A 19,175-nucleotide genomic window follows, 5' to 3' on the forward strand; every position below is an offset into this window, starting at 1 on the left:
ACTGTTGAAAGAGAATTTTGGCTCTAAACATTCTATCAAGGTGGTTTTTTTTTTTGGGTTTTTTTTTTTTTTTTTTTTTTGTGGGAATAGGGAATTCAAATTAGGCATGATTGGTCAGAGTGGCCTGCTAAGCAGGAGGTCCAGAGTACCAGGCAGTTCAGCTGAAGTTAACAGGACTGCAGATGAATTGTTAACAGATTAATTTAGGCATTCATTGCTGAAAACATTGATTCTTCTCCCTGTTTAAAAACTGGTTCCATATGAAGTCAAAGTACTCTGCAAATAAACTCTGACTTACTTCCTTGAATGCCTTGATCAGTATATCCATGGTGTGTTTTACTATTAGGCTATATTTGCACACAGGCAATTTGTTCCACTCCAAAAAATAGCAGCAAACTGTTATAGCTTGCCAAGAGATCACACCAACAGTTTAACAGATTGAGAGAGCAATTTGCCCATTTACTACACACAGACATAAATCTTTACACCTAACAGCTTTGTTTAAGGGCCAGGACTGCTCACTCCTACACCTGAACCTGCCACCAACACACGTATGGTTGTTCTGGGAAAGACGTGGCAGTGAGGATTCACACTTGGGTTTACAAATGTTGACTTGAATAGTGTTGCTCACCCTTAAGTGAGTTTACACAGATGCAGAGTTCAGGGTAATCCAAACTTTTAATATTCAGTCTTCCAGTGCTTGTGGCTGAGTGAGCTGTACATGTACAAATTCCAGCTTTGCCTTCCTCACACAAGTGCAGCTCTTTGGTTGAGGGATTATGGTCAATTTGTGCCTCTGATGGTCTCTCAGGATTCTGCAGAGGAGGGATCTTGGTACAACTTAGCAAACTGCAGGTACCATGTTCCTTTCTCCAAAAGAACAATGACAGATTTCAGCATTGCCTCCCACAGATATGCTCAGAGGGCTGGAGCACTTCTCCTATAAAGACTGAGAGAGCTGAGGTTATTTAGCCTGGAGAAAAGACTCCAGGGAGACCTAACAAGGTCTTTCAGTACTTAAAGGGAGCTTATAAAAAGAAGGGAAAGGGGCTTTTTATATTGGCAGATAGTGACAGGGCAAAGGGTAATGGTTTTAAATGGAAAGACAGCTGTTTTAGGTTAGATGTTAGGAAGAAATTTTTTACTCAGAAGGTGGTGAAGCACCTAAACAGGCTGTCCAGAGAAGCTGTGGATGCCCCATCCCTGGAAGTTCAAGGCCAGGTTGGATGGTGCTTTCAGCAATCTGGTCTAGTGAAAGGTGTCCCTGCCTTTGGCAGGGAGCTTGAAACTAGATCTTTAAGGTCCCTCCCAACCCCAGCCTTTCTGTGACTGTATGTGAAAATTATTGCTCTATTTTTACCTAAAACTATTAAGTTACAAAAGGAAGAGTACTTTTATTATTAAAAAGAGAAAACTACAGATAGTTGCTACAACTCAGTGCACAGTAAGACACTTAGCTAAGAATATCAGGAAGGCTTCACTAGGTCAGGGTAAGTATCCTCTTGCCCAGCATTATGTCCCTGAACAACACCAATTGCAAATGCTTCAGGAAAGAGTGTAGCTGAAGGACAAGCAGGTGGTGATAGCTTTGCCATTCCAGCTCCAGCAATTACCATTTTAAGGATTTTCTGAATAGAGATTGGAGCTGGACAATTATGCTTAATAGCCCTTGATGGATCTTGCTTGTAGCTATTAATCGAAAAGGGAGCCTCTTTTGTCATTTTGTGACTGATTAGTTGCTTTGAAAGCTCTTAGTGAGGACCTTGTGTAAGGCTTTTTTAGAAATCTAGGTAACTGCAGAAGCCAAATCACCCTTATTCATGCGTTCCCTAACTTTTTGAAAGAATACTATTAGGTTTCTGCAGTGTGTGCTCCCAGGGGGTGAAGCTGTGCAGGTGCCTCCAGAGCCTTTGTGGCACCACATTTGTTGCTCCCTATTTTCCAGGACGATTCCTACAGCCAGTTAAGTAACAGCTAGTGGTTCAACATGTTCACATTTCAATTTGTTCAAAATAGCTGGTAAGCTGCATCTGATTGCACCAATGTTATTAATGTCTTCAAAATTAGCCACAGTGCTCAAAGCATCAGTACTAGCAGCAGAATTATCACTAAGTTCCTGTTTTCTTGTTCCAGTGAAATGCTTTTCTGGAGCAAATACTAAAATCCTACATCTTTACTTCTTCATGATTACCTTTCAAGAAGATCAAAACCACTGTATTGCCACTCCTGACTGGCAAACTTTATTCTTAGCTGAAACTCTTAATTGAGGGAAATACTTCTTCACTGCCTTTAAGAATGAAAGGAAGGTCATTGACAAAACAGACCACTAACAGCTGGTGTGAATCAGCTGTGTCATCTGCAAACTGAGTGAGGGACAACTCAATCCCCTCATCCAAATCGTTGATAAAGATATTACAGTAATTTCACGAATACAAGCCGCACCAATTTGACCAAAAGTTTGGTGGAAACCCGGAAGTGCGGCTAATATTCGAGGGCGGCTAATACATGAACAATATTCTAAAAGCTGCCAACACGGAAGTGAGAGCCCGCGGCAGCCCCAAGCCAAGCTGGAGCCCGGCCGGCCCCGGCAGAGGTGGGAAAGCCTGGCAGAGGCGGGGCCAGCAGTGTGGGGGGCGGGCAGCAGAGCCTGGGCCAGCAGGGCGGGGCAGGGGGGGCGGCAGAGCCCGGGCCAGCAGGGCGGGGAACCTGGGAGAACTGGGGCTAGCAGTGCAGGGGAGCATGGCAGAAGCAGGAAGCCCGGCGGGTGGGGCTGCCTGGCAGCGGGGGAAGCCCAGCAGAATCGGGGCCAGCAGCGTGGGGGAGCCCGGCGGTGCGGGGGCCTGCAGTGCCGGCCAGGGCGAGCAAACGCGGCGGCGGTGCAGACGGGAGGGGGCGGCCGGCGAGCCCGGCGGTGGCCGCCCTGCCGGCAGAGCCTGGCAGTGGCGGCAGCCCTGCCAGCCAGGCGAGCAAACATGGCGCGGGGCGGCCGGCGAGCCTGGCAGCGGCGGCGGCGGCTGGCCCGCCGGCAGGGCGAGTAAACGCAGCAGCGGGGCGACCGGTGTGCCTGCCAGCGGCGGCGGCGGCTGGCCCGCCGGCAGGATGAGGAAACGCGGCAGCGGGGCGGTGCTGACGGGAGAGGGGGGCCAGTGAGCCCGGCGGCGGCTGCAGCACCACCCGGCCGGCCCCGTCGGCAACCATGAGCGGGCCGAGCCTTCCTGGCCCCGCCCCGAGCCAGTAAAGCCCGCTATGCCGCGATCCTCTTACTAATTGGCCAATTTGTGAAAGCTGCGCATGGATTCTCGCTAAGAACGAAAGTGCGGCTAATATTCGGGGTGCGGCTTATCTATTGACAAAGACAGCAACATTGTCGAGGCACCGGAAGTGCGGCTTATACTCCATGCAGCTTGTATTCGTGAAACTACTGTAAACAGGACTGGGCCCAGTACTGAGCTGGGAGGACCCAGCTCATGAACCAAAATTGTGCTGAAAGCTGCCTTCAGCAAAGCCACTGTGAGGAGTTCTCTCTGGAGACTGGAACCTGCCTAATGCAATGCCAGTGATGTGTCCGCAGGTACTCTCAGGCATCTCACCTGGGTGAACCTTCCAATACAGAAGACAGGGTGATTTTGAAGAATACAGATGGATTCTAAATTCTTCCTGACTGATGAAAAATAAGGGTAATAAATCATTCCTTGATGAATTCCACTTGTTTCTTTAGACTTATGCCCAGGATAAGTGATACAAACACAAAGCTTCTCATGGCTGGACCAGTAGAGAAGATAGGAATAGACTGAAAGTTGTCAGTATCGTGTTTTAAAGGCATCTATCACACCCTGTTAGAATGCTAGCAGCAGTCTCCAAAATGCCAATTATTTAGAAACACTGAAACATACCATGCTATACAAATTGAAGGGAGCTGATTTTTTAACAAATATTTCTGTCTTTTCCAATTAAGAATGTAGCAATATGTAGTGATGTGAAATTGTCTCATTAATTTACCCTTGGAGAGCATTTATTCCAGGCACACAATACAGTTACAACAGTAACAGAGTAGAAATTAGTTTTCCTCTCTTACTTGCAATGACTGTGATGGGGCTTAATAGGAATGTTAGCAACAATCTTGACCCAATCTGCATCTAATCTTCTGCTGCTATAAATGGAGTGACAGCAATTTGCACAATCTGATGATATTTTGTTCTTTGCTTCATGACAGTAGCTGTACAAAACAGTTTCAGATTATCCACTCTTTTCTAAAGAAGGATTAAATCCATACACATTTACAAAAAAAAAAAAAAAAAGAATGTTGTTAATCAATTTCTACTCAGTCATGTATTTTTCAGGATAAAACATCATTTTAGAACCATACATGATAATGCTATACCATTTAAATCCATTGCATTGTTTGATTTTCATCTACATAAACAGGTATTGCTAGAAGAAAAATGACAAAACCCACAAAATTGTAAGAGGGAGATAAAGAGGAACATTTATTCTATGCTCCTATCTATTTGAATCTATTAGATTTACATCTAGGTCAGTCCTTGAATAATATGGCTCTGAATTCCATCGAATTTCTGATATCTCTATTACAAGTCCTTGTACAGTCCATAAGAAATAAGAATTTTATTCATTTGTGTTCCACTTCTCTCACACAATAGACATTGTAACCTGGATATTACAATCTGTTGTCGCAGATACTATTTCAATATTATTTTTCACTTAGAAGATCAAGGGGGAAAACAAGGTGGGTTTTTGTAGATTTCACTTAAAAATAACATAAAGTGAGTGAAATGTAGAATCATATTGTGTACACAGATTCATTCCAGAAAATACACCTCTGTAGAGTATTTTTCTGTTAAAATTGTTGAGATAAAAAACAAATTTCCACATTGCCGATTTCTATTTGGACGCTGCCAGTGGGAGTTTTCAATTTCTTAAGTTGCACTGCCCTCTAGGGGAAAGGATCTTTAGCTGTAGTTCCACGTTCACGCCGCGGGAACAAAAGCCGTCCCGGCTTTTCGCTTTCAGTTTTGAAGGCTGAACACTTTGCTTCCTCCAAATGTAAGGCTGATCCTTGGTATGAGTTCGGCATGAGTAGCACAAAGATGAGCGAGGCCCCAGTACATCCATTTTTTATTTGCATTTTTATTCCCTTACATGTTCTAATTGTATGTGTGATGCCTTGACTGAAGTATTAAGCCTGTTTAGGAGTGAATCTTGTCCTCTCTAGCTCACCCTTCCTCTCAGTGGTCAGGGGACATGGACTCAAGAGACAAAATGGTTACCAGAGCATTTCTGCTGGAGGTTAAAGCTTGTTTGGGATCCTTCACAAGGCAGCTCTGGGCTCTCTGCCAATCTGGTGGTCACTGAAGGAGCTGATCACAGTTGCTTGCACAGACCATATAACTGTGGTCTCTAGTTTGGAAAAATTATCATTTTCCAATTAACAGCTGACAAAAAGGTAGGTTTTAGTAAGAGGCTCCCTAATGCAAACAAGAAAAAAATAATTATTTCTGCTATTTGTGTCCTGTTATTTTCTAAAAAGAAATAATCAGAGAGCTAGTTAAATAATGGACAACTATGATTACCATATTCATACCAACTCAAAAGGGTCACAGGGAAGCAAGATCTCACACTGAGGAAGCCATCTGGGACATATATCTGGGCAGGATGAATTCCATCCCCCTTCAAATGAAGTAAAACTGGTATTTCACAATATAATTTAATGCTGTCAGGCAAACGTATGACTTGAAAACAGAATCAAATTCCAGAAGAGAAATTCCTATAGTGGATCTTCTCTCTTACAATTTCTTAGAAACAATGTGTAGTGAAGGAGGAGCAGGACTTGGTTCAGTGAAGCCTACATAATGCTTCAGTATCTTTCCCTAGTAGATGCTCCAAATGAGATAGCAGAAATAATGACTGAATCAGAGAACAATGATAGGATTTAGTATCAGGGAAAAAAGAAGAGATCAGGTTGGTATGGAGAAAAGTAGGCTGCCATGGCTATCAGAAATTCTTGTAAGGAAAAAGAGCACACTGTGAAAATTGCGGGAATACTGAAGTGGAAAAAGATCAGTAGCTAATGAAAACTCATCTCTGAAGAAGATTAAGGACTTCACAAAGGAGAGGAAATGGAGATTATGCATTCATCACATGAAACAACCTGCAATGTGAGCTGATGCTGTGCCTCCAGGACTTTCTGGCTGCTGTGGTGGCGTTTATGGAAGATGTACAGCCCACTTCACTGGCTCAAATTAGGGCACAAACAAAAGTGAACATTCTGAATTACTGTTGTGGATCTACTGGCCAAACTAAAGGCACTCCAAAATTTTTCAATGTCCACTAATTCTGTGTACTTAACCTTTCAAATAGCTATAGCCATTTTATTAATTATTCCCACTTTTTATCACTGGACAATTGCAGCCTTAATACTTCAATCTGCAAAAATTCTGTCTAAGCCTTTTCATGTTTGATTTTGAAAATAGGATTGTCTTTAAAATCAATTACAAAGGATAGATTTAGCAACATCCACGGATAAATCCAATCTGAGCCCAGCATGTAGTAGTGTAATGCCTGCATGTTAGTAAGAGACAGAAATGTTCTTAACTTGTAAAATGATGTATACTGGTAAGAATTTTATTTAAAAATCCAATTTCTTTAATGTATCCTTTTTTAAGTGTCCAGCTTTGAATCTTAAGACATTTTACAAATGAAAGGAGTTTTATTTTTCAGCTGAGACAGTATCCTTGGTATTATAATACCCTCATTATTAAATATTCTTTAATAAATGTACGTAAAAATATATATTATAAAGCCTATATTATTAAATGTATTACCTATTTTTTCTGGTCCTTGATTGATTGTTTTTAAAAGATTTTTAGGCGCTACTTTTTCTTTTAGGACTATTTTCTTTTTTTTTTTTTTAGGTGGGCCTTTTTTGGGGCTGTGTTCATCTACTAGAGTTAGTTAGAAATTTCCATAGAAGCTACATAATCGCAGCTAACATCTATGCACGCAGAGGGGAGGGCCTGCACCTGGCGAGGGGTCTTCGTGAGCTGTAAGTGTGAATTTTAGTATTGTAATGGATACAGTTCAGATATAGAACACACGGACATCAAATATTCTGCCAAGCTAATAACGTAACCTGAGACGTGCATCGACACCTTGATTTACTATATCCTTAAAGCCTGTTAGCTTCCAGATGTCCTTGACTATCTGCTTTACTGACATACAACATTTCGATTTACTACATCACTGCATCTTCATTTGCTACATCCACAGCTCCCAACTAGCAAGCTTTAAGCTTCAGCTCCCAGATGTCCTTGACTGGCGGATGCTGCCTGCTCCCCTGGCTAGATCTTCTTTCCCACTGACCAGGCCTGAAGATGTGGAGAGGCTTGACGGGTGCCTCAGGGAACACCCCGGCTCCCTGACCTCGGCTCCATGACCTCGGCTCCATCACCCGGGGGTCCATAACACCGGCTCCATAACCCTGGCTCCATCACCTCGGCTCCATAACCCTGACTCCATCACCTCGGCTCCATAACCTCGCAGCCTCCCCGCGCGGCAGGGCCCGCGGGCAGCGCCAGGCCGGAAGTGACGTGCCCGTGCCGTCAGAGCGGCCGGAAGCGCTGCTGGCAGCAGTAAACAACGGCATCGGGAGCCGCGGCCGCCGCTTCCATCTTGGAGGAGCCCGAGCCCGAGCTCACAGGGCACCATGGGCAGCGTTCTCGGCCTCTGCTCCATGGCGAGCTGGGTAAGGTGGACGCGGGTGGCGCGGAGGTCCCTCCCTGCCCTTCTCTGCCCGCCGCAGGCTCGGAGCCGGCGGCCGGTGCTTCCCCTCGTCCTTCCCTCCTCACCCGGGCCTCGCCCTGCGCCTCCCCGCGTCTGTGTCACCCATGGCGGCTGTGGCGTTGTCTTCCCTCCTCCGCCTGCGGCACGGGGAGGCTGCGGGCCCCTGCCCGGCCCCAGCCGGGCTCTATCCGCCCCGAGCGGCCGCGGCCCCCGCTCCGCGGGGCAGGGCTCTCTCCCCGCCGCGCTGGAAGGGGCGGGCCCCGCCGTGGTCCCCTGCTCTTGGGCCACTCCCGGGATCCACAGGGATCCGTCGGAGCTGTTTCGCTGGCGCTGTCGGGAGCTTTGTCCTTAACCCAGACAGGCCGGCCCGTGGAGCTGCGGGGCTCCTCTTAATCCGCGTTCCTGTGCGGGAGGTGTCCGCTGAAATCACCTCTCCCCGAATCGCTAAAGATCTGATCAAATGCTTTGAACTCCAGCGTTTCTTTCGGGAAAATCAAAACCCGCTCGTTTCCCCGATTCTAATATCTGTATTTAATTCCTCTTTCTTACGGCTTTGTCTTGAGCAGCTCCACCCTTTGTAGCATCTTTGTCTCGCTGAGCCGCCCGTTCCTCGCGGCACAGTAATCTGTGGTGATGTGTCACCACCGTGCTGAGAGAGCACCGTCAGGTTATTGTTTTGTTCATGGCAATTGAGATGGCATTAAAACTGTTGGCGCTATGCAGGAAAGCAAAGAAGTTGATAAAGTCTTCAGCTGAGGCATTGCTTTTTTTATCCATAAGTGATATGTCTTTCCAAGTCTAATCCCTGTCTATACTGACACAATCAAGTGTTTTGTGAGTTGATAGATGTTTGCTGTAAGAATGTCAGTGGGATTATGAGAATCTGAATTTTTCATACCAAAAATATTGTACCATACATAAATTAAATTGCCTATTATTAAAGCATTCATACACACACTTCTAGTGATATAACAAAACCTCATATTTATCCAGGCTCCTATTTTTTGTGATACCTGAATGTATGGGCTTTGGCTCCTCTAGTACAGCGTGACCTTTAATTAAAGGAGATGATCCATAATCCCTTAATTTTATGTACAAATTGCATGAAATTATCCTAGAATTGAAGTATCTGTATAAGTTAACTTCCAGGCTGATGTGCCTGTAACTAATCAACTGGAGCACTGATAATATCCTTTTAACTAATTACTGTCAGGGTTCATTTTACTCTTATTAACGTTTTCAATACTACTTAATGGTTTAGCCAGTTGTGCTTTAATTACAAACCGAACATAGTTAACACTGTTTTTAATTATTGTCGAATACTTCATGACATTTTGACTATAGGCTTTAATTCAAATGCTTCAGTTAGTGTATTTCATAAATAGCCTTTCTGACAACGGGTTTGTGTTGGTAGTGTATAAAGAACCCCTGTCTACTTGCTCTTGATTGTTTCTCTACAGAGAAGTTCAGGCAGCGGCCTGTTAGATAAAATGATTTGCATGAGATCATAATCATAATTAAATCAGATTCTGCTGTGGGTAGCTAACCCCTGTCTCTTCCTTTAAAGTGTCCAACAAATCAGGGTGGGTAGCTTTTGTTGGTATTTTTCTCTTTCCTCTGATGGCTTTAAGACATTCATTTTCTTTCCATGTTTAAACCCACAGCTAATCAGCACTTAAAGCCTGTACAGCAGTTCTGAATAGGAGGGATCTATCCATGCTGGTTTCTGAGTATATGTCAGTACAAGCTCTGTGGCTCTGAGAAGGAAGCACACAGTGAGGCTGAGGGAGCAACTGAGCCAGGTGCAAAGCCTCTTTGCCTGTGAGGACGCTGCTGTCAATGTTGCTCCTCTGCAGGGCCACGTGTTGTGCTGTGCAGAGCCGCTCTGCTCGAGGCCCCCGCATCAGGCCTCATGCCCCGCTCCTGTCTTCTGGGCTATTGTGCTGTTTTACTGCTGTGTGCTACTGCTGTGTGCTCCCGTGTGCTGGGCAGGCAGGTTAGCATTTTTAAGAGCAAGGGGAGCCTGTCAGAGAGATGGGGGTGAGGCCAAAGCCATAAGATCAGTGCCTTCTCACCAAGAGTCTTCTGCTCCTGACAGCCTAGATTGATAAGGCAGCATTGTTTTCCCTGTGCTGCATCTTGTCTCTGTTGTTCTCTTCTCTGAAACAGCTGAGCTGCTGTTTTACTCCTGTAAGATTCTTTGTCAAGGCAAAGATCTTGATTAATTCAGTGTCTTTAAGCTTAAGAGTAGGGATGATGTAGCTAAACCCTGACTAGGCCCATCAGGGGATTAGTGTTTTTGCAAATAGTTAATTCAATATATAATCATTTAGTCATTACTCCAGTAGGAGGATTATGTTTGGTATTAAAAACTTGCTCTGTGTGCATCAGGGCAGTAACCTTTGACCTCCTGTGCTTTGGTGGGGTTTTCTGTCTCCTTCTCTCTCCTTTAGTATACATCTTGTTATGTGTTCCTCATGCAATTTCCACTGCCCTGGGAAATGAAATGACTAGTTTAGCAGGCATGAATTAACTTGTCTGTCCAGCTGGCTGCTCCCAGAATAGGTGTGTGGATTGTCTTTTCTTATTTTGCCTTAGTAAACACCATTGAGCTACTTATTTTTCCTCAGAAATGTAAAGGGATATGAGTTGATAGGTAAGTAAGAGTTTCTGGAAGGCAATAGATTTTATTCAGTTGTGTCTGAGTAACTTTTGTCTAAGCTTCCTTATGGAAGCAAGTGAAAAAGTAATTGTAGAGTAACTTTTTGTCTGTGTCTGCAACTAAGTTAAGTCACACCTGGGGAGTTAAGCTTTCATCAAGGTGGTATCTTGCTGTTTGTTGCTACTGAAATTTTTGTGGGAGGTGTGCTTTAAATTTAGGAAGAAAGTGGCACAAACTCACCTTGTCTCCTCTGCTGATAAGCTGAATTCCACGGGCTGAGTGTTTTTTTGGCATCTGTTCGTTTGAAGTCTGTAACAAGTAGTTTTGCCTGTTTTGTTGGAATGGTATATATTTTATTCTCTTTTGCCGAAGAGAGAATTGCACTGCAATGTGATTCCTTGTAAGTAGCCAGCTTATATAAATAGTGTCATGTATTGATAGGTGTCTCTTGTTCAGAGATGTATGTACATGAGCTGTTCAGGGGCTAAACATTTTAAAAGCTGGTGTTGGAGCTTAGACACTCCAGTGTGGTGTATGACCTCTTTTGAGGCGCATTGTTTCCCAGTGAGGTGGAGACAATCATCTTCATTTCAGCTACTGTAGTTCTCTTCTGTCTGTAGAAGCGTTTGTGTTCTGCTTCTGCTGAGACAAGGAGCAAATTGCTTGAATTATTTAGATATTTAACAAACAGTGTAGCACTGGGATTCCTTACAGAAATGAATTTTTTAAGAGGCTCCTGTCCCTGCTTTTTCTTCAGCAGATGAGCCTAGTTACCTTTTATTCTGCCAAACTCAACCTTTTATTCAGCAGTATGTTTAGAAATGTTAATGCAGACTCAATTAGTTCAAGAAAATAATTTTTTGAACAGAGAACAGATTTTTTTCATTGGAAAGGTTATTTTTGTGTTTAGGAAATAGTGTAAGACAGTAGTACTATAAAATTCTGGTGCATTTGGAGGCAATATTTGCTATACATTTCCTACTTATGAAGCATAGATGCCCCTAGTGTAGTTGCTTGCAGTTGTAGAGCAGCCTCAAAGGTCCACTTACTCCATCTTTTATGAAAAACAGGGCCTGAGTGGGATGATCTGGTACCCTGTGCAGTTGCATCTTGAAAACCTCTAGTGATGGAGACGCTACCATATCCTTGGGGAGGTTGTTGCAGGGACTGTTTGCTCCCAGTCTAAATAATTTCTTTATTATATTGAGGTGAAACCTCCTGTAATCAACACCTTCATATTATTTGTGCTATAACAGTACCGAGTGAAGGAGAAGGTAAAATAAGATCAATATCATAACTTTTACATACCGACATACTTATGAGAATCTGCTTAGTCTCACTGGTCTAGCAAAACAAATGTAGTGGTAAAGTTTGCTAAAATATAATGGTGAAGTTTGCTAGTTTAAAGATGAATTGTAGCATAGTGAAAATTCTTGGCTCCTTGGGAAGGATCACGTGTGCCAAAAGGAATACAAAGAAGTTATTTAAAAGACGAGGTTTGTGGGTCCAATGTGTGAGTCTGATTAAAATTGTAAGAATGATAATTGGCCTTTTCCCGAGGGGTTCTCAGGAGGCTGCCAGGAGTGTTGTAGCAGTCTGTCTGCTTTTCCTGGCAGCCCCTGGGGCTTTTCCGGTAGCAGTGGACTCCTGGCATTTTTAGCTGTCATGTGACTAAACTGCTGAGAACTCTTTCTGACACGTGCCTGTCATACCAGGTAATTGGCATGCCCTGGTCATGTGGCCTTGTAGCTACTCCTGTCCTTACCTGAGTGTCTCTCACGCAGTGATGAACACTTGTGGCTTTTGTCCTATGGTGGAGTTGTCCCTGGATGTGTGCTGGGGGAGAAGCTGGGTTTAACCTGTTTCTGTATCTTTCTGTGTCAGAGGTAGCATGGTTTGTTGTAGCTCAGAGAAGGGCAGTGATTACACTTTTCGGTTGTACCTTTTCTCCTTTGGCTAATGTTTATTTGTGGGACCTCACCTTTCTTTTGCTTCCCAAATTGTCACTCAACAAGTGGCAGAGAATTGTTCCCTGTTCACCCTTTCCTGGTGAAACAGCTCCCTTTTTTTCTTCCCACACTTTCCTATGTGAGAATTAAATTTTGGTAAATTTTGTCCTGTATGGTTTTTTTCCCCTTGTAGTATTACAATTGTACAGCATTCCCATCCACTTTTGCTGTTGATATTTGGTATCAATAACACATGCATATATATGTACTGCATATATACTCTGTTCTTACTGTTAATAATTTTTACATCACGTAAGTTAATTTTGAAGACTAACAGAATTATGGGATATGTAAGTAGCTGCTAATATGAAATAATTTGCAACCTAAGATTTAGGTTCTATCACCTGTTTTTTGTGTTCTGGAAATACTTATGGCCCCAGTGAGGATCGTATCCCAATTGTGCCAGGTGCTGAGAGTGTACCTATATGACAGTTGTGCTCCTGTGGTGTGTTTGTTCAATCTTTGCAGCTGTGGAAGGCAGGATGTAGTTGCTAACAAAAGCAATCCTTGCATGTCATTGACCTGAAATGAAATAAAATTCAAGAGAACAAGTGAGCCTGAATCCAGTCTTTATTTTTCTGAATGGCTGAGTGATTATTCCTGGCATAGAATTAGTTTCACTGTGCAGTGGCGTATTGGGAAGCGCTGCTGTTTGCTGTCTGTCACCTGTTGCAGTGACTTACTCTGCACCAGTGATGGGATGCACAGGATAAGTCATTTTCCTTGATAATATCTGCTGATATGCACAGCCTGATGAAATATTGAAATCTAGCAATCCAAAGCTTTTTAAATAATTCATGTTCTGTCTTTCTGTCAGATACCATGCTTGTGTGGAAGTGCCCCGTGCCTGCTTTGCCGATGCTGCCCCAGTGGAAACAACTCCACCATAACTCGGCTGATTTATGCCTTCTTTTTACTTCTTGGCGTGAGCGTTGCCTGTGTGATGCTAATACCAGGCATGGAAGAGCAGCTGAAGAAGGTCAGGTTATTTACTGCTAACATTTTTGGTAGAACAAATGTCACAGATAATAGTAATTGTTATCTTGAGAAGCATAGATTTTATCTGGAAATACATCATTTTGCTACTGACTGTGCTTCACAGTCATGATTAATTTGTTTGTAAGTCAAATAAAAAAGTTGTCGAAAGATCCCTTTGTGGATGAAATGTACTGTTTTGAGGTAAAGCCTTTTTAAATGCTCAGAGCAGAAAAAATAAAATTTTGCATCAAACAAGAAAATATATATATGTGTAGTTTCAAATTAAGTATTATTCAAATGCTTGTATTTATGGCACTGAATTGATTTTTATTGTGATAAAAAAAATAAACACACTCTGAGATGTCTTCTAGTTTCATTGTGCTGTACTAGTTAAAATTCTATTTTAAAGTCTACAGTGTGTAACAAGAATATTTTTCACTAATCATAGTAGCATGTTTTCCACCCATGGAATTAGGAAGTGTTTGTAGGATCTTGCAGTTTATTAGCTATATGAAGATGCAATATAAAACTGGAGAGTGATAATGTGAGTTACAGTAGAGCTTACGGGTTCACTGAACTTGAGTTGAATGTACTTCAGTTCTGCTTTGCAGTCTTTTGGGTTTTTTGGGTAGATAGTAGCTTTGATTAGGCATGATTTCATGTTTTTTCCCCCAAAATGATTCATCTGTAAATGTGTGTTGTAAGTTGGTATAGTTACCACGTTAGAACTTCAGTGAGAGCCATGTTAGTCACCCAGGAAAGAAAATTACAGCCTTCTGGAGTATGATTTGACTTCTAAAAGATGTTACTTATGTCCTGGTAGTGACTGGAGAGAATGTTCTCAGCTGTTTCATATGGAAGTTATGAATACACCTAATTGATGATGATGGTACTTTTTTGGGAAAGGCTGTGTCTGTTTTAAAGAGATGTAAGCAGACTGCCACCTCCTAGCTGTGTCATAAGCCTGATAGTAACTGTCAAGTCAAATTTACCAGTTCCCAGATCTTTGGTTACCTCTTGATTCATATCAACCAGGGAAAACTGCATTTCTTTGAGAAGTTCTGAAATTGCTAGTAGCATAATCAACCTTTTAATAAGATCCCTGGCCTGTTCCTGGAAACATTCAAGGTCAGGTGAGATGGGGCCTTGAGCAACTTGATGTAGTTGAAGATAGCCTTGCCCATAGCAGAGGGATTAGTGAGCTTTAAAGGTCTCCTCCTCCTGTTATATGGAAATACTTATTTTATTGTATGCTGCCTATGCAGAGGTTTTTTATTTTGCATGTGTTTGATAGTCTAGTTGGACTGTAGCTAATGATGCAATCCTTCAATGTCGTGTTTTCCAACAGTGTTAATAGTTATGTAATGTTGCAATATTAATGAATTGTGTATTGGAAATCTATTAATATACATTTTCTGATAGGAGGTCTTTTAAAGATAGCTGACATGTCTTGTATGTATCACAGATTCCTGGATTTTGTGATGGAGGGTTGGGCACAAGCATTCCTGGTGTGCAGGGCCATGTGAACTGTGATGTCCTGGTTGGCTACAAGGCCGTGTACCGCGTGTGCTTTGGCATGGCCATGTTCTTCCTTCTCTTCTCCTTGCTGATGATCAAAGTGAAGAGCAGCAACGACCCCAGAGCAGCAGTGCACAATGGGTAAGATGCAGAAATGAGTTATTAATTATGAATAATTTTGTTTCATTCCACAGAGATTTTTTTTTGAGAAATAAAAAGATTTAAGGGCCTCATCTGTTCTTTGAGAATTATATTCCTCTTAACTTGGAAGTTTGTAAGAACTTCTTTTCTAAACAGTTTTCTTTTAAAGGTAATAGTAGTTACACTTACATATCTATAGAGATGTATAAAGCGTATCTTTTATCTTTTTGCTATCTTTTCAGTTGCCCCTCTGCAAAAAGAGCTGAGTTATGTATCTAGTTTCTGAGCTTTCCAGTAGATTTTCTTTTGTATCTCATTTTACTTAGGATTATCAGATGGAAGAATATAATGCAATTTCAGCTTGTGTGTTGACACAAGTAGTAGTTTTCCTCCAGGGTCTGCCTATGTGTAATGTAGCTCCCTGAGCCATGGAGATGTAAATATTTGTAAGAGGGTATGATGCTAAAAATCCTAAAACCATTTATGGTGCCTAATCTTGGTGGTCACAGTGATTGCTTAGACTACTGCTTTTTCAAGGTGACTATTTAACAGGAGCTATGAACAGCTAAGCCATAAAATTGTATTTTATATTTAGGATTAAACATGTCTACCACAAAATGAGAGAAACTTCAAATTCTTTCTGTAGGGGAAAATAAAATAATTAGGACTGAGCAGACTATTGCTTTCTTTACTTACAGGGTTTTTTGGTCTGAAGAAAAAGAGAATACAGTATTAACATATGTTAGCAAGAGTAACTCAGTTCAGCCTTTCCTTTCACCCTGCTTTATTCAGGAGAACATGCTTGTTGTGAGCAAGAAGAAAGTGCTTCAGCTACATTCTGTATCGAGCTCTGGGTTTTTTTTGTTGGTTTTTTTGGGTTTTTTTTTGTTTTTTTTTTTTCAGAAAAGGCACATGGGTGATTTTACATGATGTGGGATGCTTTTTACCTAAAATTGTTCTTAAGTGTTTGGGATCTTCTTGATAACCTTATTTGGAGTTGGGCTCTCCAATACAAATGTAGGTACTGTTTATGCAACCCATAGCAGTTTGCTCTTCTTAGCCAATCTAACATCAGCACTAGGATAAAAGGAAAAAAATGTTATTTGACTGTTGCTGGTAAAATATTTAATAACATTACTTTCAACACTTCTGTAGTAGCTTGTTGCTTCAGTAGTATGTATTACAGTGAACTTTATGGCTTTTTTTTGCAGTTGTGTGTATGTTTAGTAGTACTTGGAGGTGTAGTCTCTTTGTCAGCGATTTGAAATACTCAGAATACTAGATTTTTGCATATATGTGTGCTAGCTTTCTCATGCTTGCATCCAAGTTAAACCCAGTAGTATGATCTACTGCCAATGTTCACCTTCTCTGCTTTTTTAATGGCAGTCAGTGATTTCTTGCCTCAGGTTTATGATAACAATGAAAGAAAAACAATTATAATGTATCTCTGAGATAGTTGCTGGCTTGTACAGAATGCACAGCAGCTTTAGGTGTTATTTCAGATGACTGTTGTTTTCAGTTGTGAAATGAAATATAGGGTAGACCGTTAACATCCCTTAAAAAAAAGTCTAGATTAGAGATTAAAAATATACGAACTTGAACCCATTCTTATTTCTATAACTGAGAATGACATAGATTAAAAAGAAAGTGGATTCTAAAACTAGTTTTAGTGGGGTTTGTATTGCACTGTAAATGTTATAACTTAATTTACCTTTCAGATTGGATTAGTCACTTCTCTGTATCCCAGGGAATTAATTCACTTTGTATTCTACACTTCTGTCATCTCACGTAGTTCCTTTCCACACAACTAGCACTTGTTCTTCAGGTCTCCATCACTTGATTGTAAAAGCCAGCAGGAGAGATTAAACTTCAAAGTTTGGGAAGTATGGGAAGAAATGGGAAGGGATAGAAAACTTGAAAAATTGACAAGCATTTGACATGGTGGGGGTGTGGTACATATCTTTGTGCTGTTATATTCAGTTTTGAAGTGTGTGTAGATGACATCATGCCTGTTTTTGGAGCTGCCTGTCACTGGAATCAGAAAAAGTAGTCTTCACCTACTTAGAGTTTTGTTGGCATAACAGTTTGAAGTTCCTATGCAGGATATATTTATACAGTTAGTATTTGAGGTGAGTTTGTATCTTTGGTGAAGGATACTCCCTTGTATGCTTTCTGGAAGCATCTGACCTGTTTTGATGATCTCTGATGCATATCTTTTACTGGAAGAAAAATTCCAATGACACTGCACTGAGACAGGAACTTAGAATTTGATTGTGTCTTTTCTGTGCAGGATAAATAATTTGCTTTTGTTTTTGTAATAAACCCTCATCAGCTTTAGGCTGTAGGCCTAAAGAATCTGAAGTTGGGTGGGAAGAATCCAGCTTTTGTATATCTCTCATGTAGGAAGTAAGCCAAGACTGGCAGGGAGCTCCAGCATATTTTATGTCATTGTAGGCACCAATCAAACCTTTGATATTAAAAGCAGGAAGGGATTTTTTAAACCCATTTTTCTGATATGCAGACAATTCAATCAATAATCTCACTGCTTTGGTTTAAAACATTCTCAGGAAGAAAAAAAAGCAGTTTACAATTGGCCTAATTTGTAATTCATGAGTAAGGAGATGCCTCTGGGAAAATTGTCAAACTCTGTGTCAGACTAGCACAGTTTAAGCATAATTTTTTGGAGCAGATAAAAAAAATTTGGGGGCAAGTTAAGATGAGCAAATTGAAAATAAAGCCCAACAACTCTTAACGATGTATATTTTATGTATGAATTAGACCAGACTTAACAATTGCCTTATTTTTTTTATTTCCCTTTAGATTCTGGTTCTTCAAATTTGCGACAGCACTTGCAATTAGTGTTGGAGCTTTCTTCATACCTGAGGGACCATTTACAACTGGTGAGGGAATATTGTCTTCCTCTGTATAATGGTACAATCATATTTAGTTTTAAAAAAAATAAGTGCATGCTGATATCATACAGTTTTAATTGTAGCTGTGTAACTGTAGTGCTTCTCTGTGTTTAAGGACACTAAGATGGGAGCTAAATCTCCTGTGGTTCTTAACTGGTTTTGTTTTACTTCTCTTCTAGTGTGGTTTTATGTAGGTATGGCTGGAGCATTCTGCTTTATTCTTATTCAGCTGGTCTTGCTTATTGACTTTGCCCATTCCTGGAATGAATCTTGGGTTGAAAAAATGGAGGAAGGAAACTCAAGATGCTGGTATGCAGGTAAGGAGGGACTGTACTACAATCAAGTTTTTAATTTCATTTAATGTGCATTGTGTTAAATAAGTTACTCACTGCTGCTTCATGCATAAGTATCATTTTTTTTTCTCAGATGTGTAGTTCAGCTCCATTGATGTCCTTCTATTGTCAGGTTAATTAAGAGGAAGCAGAGAGAGGTGCAGCAGCCTCTGAATAATAACATTTATTCCCTGGGAGCAGGGCAGGAGTTTCAGAGTCACAGAATGGGTGAGGCTGGAAGGGACCACAGCCGCTCATCTGATTCAACCTCCCAGCTCAGGCAGGGTCATCCTGGGGCACATGGCACAGGATTGTGTCCAGATGGTTCTTGAATATCTTCAGTGACGGACACTCCACAGCATCTCTGGGCAATCTGTTCCCAGGTGCAGCTAAACACAAACTTTCTGTGCATCATGATGTCAGAGAAGTGGCAACTGCAGCTTTTTTTTTTTTTCCTTCTTTTTGCAGCCACAGGTTTTGCTATCCCTTTGGTGCCGGTTAAAGACAAAGTAACCTGTTAGTGCTTCATGTTGAGTAGAATCATCACAAACAATTTTTTTTTCTGGTTGCCAGTCAGTCGTTCTTTGAAGGTATATGTTAAGTGAAAGGCCAGGGTAGTGAAGGAGAGTTCAAATCATCTCACTGGAGAAATTATATTTTAATAAAATGTTTCAGGTGTGATAATTTAGGTGTTTCAAAAGACAGCATGGCCTTTCTTCATTCTTCATTCATTCTGTTTAAGTGTTCTTACTAAGATGTAATTTGGAAATGCGATTTTGTTTTAGCCTCTGTTGGAGAAGTATTTCTTCAGTTTCTTTTTTAAGCT

At 41.6% G+C, this 19,175-nt stretch overlaps 1 protein-coding gene across 1 annotated transcript in view; it reads left to right on the forward strand.

Moving 5' to 3' along the window:
• The first annotated feature begins 7,603 nt into the window (after window positions 1-7,603).
• SERINC1 (serine incorporator 1) overlaps window positions 7,604-19,175 on the forward strand; it is a 17,156-nt gene continuing 5,584 nt past the window's right edge. Inside the window, exons 1-5 of the mRNA XM_033054024.2 lie at window positions 7,604-7,759; window positions 13,286-13,447; window positions 14,912-15,105; window positions 17,926-18,005; window positions 18,197-18,334. Of these exons, the coding sequence (XP_032909915.1) occupies window positions 7,721-7,759; window positions 13,286-13,447; window positions 14,912-15,105; window positions 17,926-18,005; window positions 18,197-18,334 (613 nt within the window). The 5' untranslated portion in view covers window positions 7,604-7,720. The remainder of the gene's footprint in view (window positions 7,760-13,285; window positions 13,448-14,911; window positions 15,106-17,925; window positions 18,006-18,196; window positions 18,335-19,175) is intronic.

Source organism: Catharus ustulatus, chromosome 3, assembly GCF_009819885.2.
Source record: "Catharus ustulatus isolate bCatUst1 chromosome 3, bCatUst1.pri.v2, whole genome shotgun sequence".
NCBI lineage: Eukaryota > Metazoa > Chordata > Aves > Passeriformes > Turdidae > Catharus > Catharus ustulatus.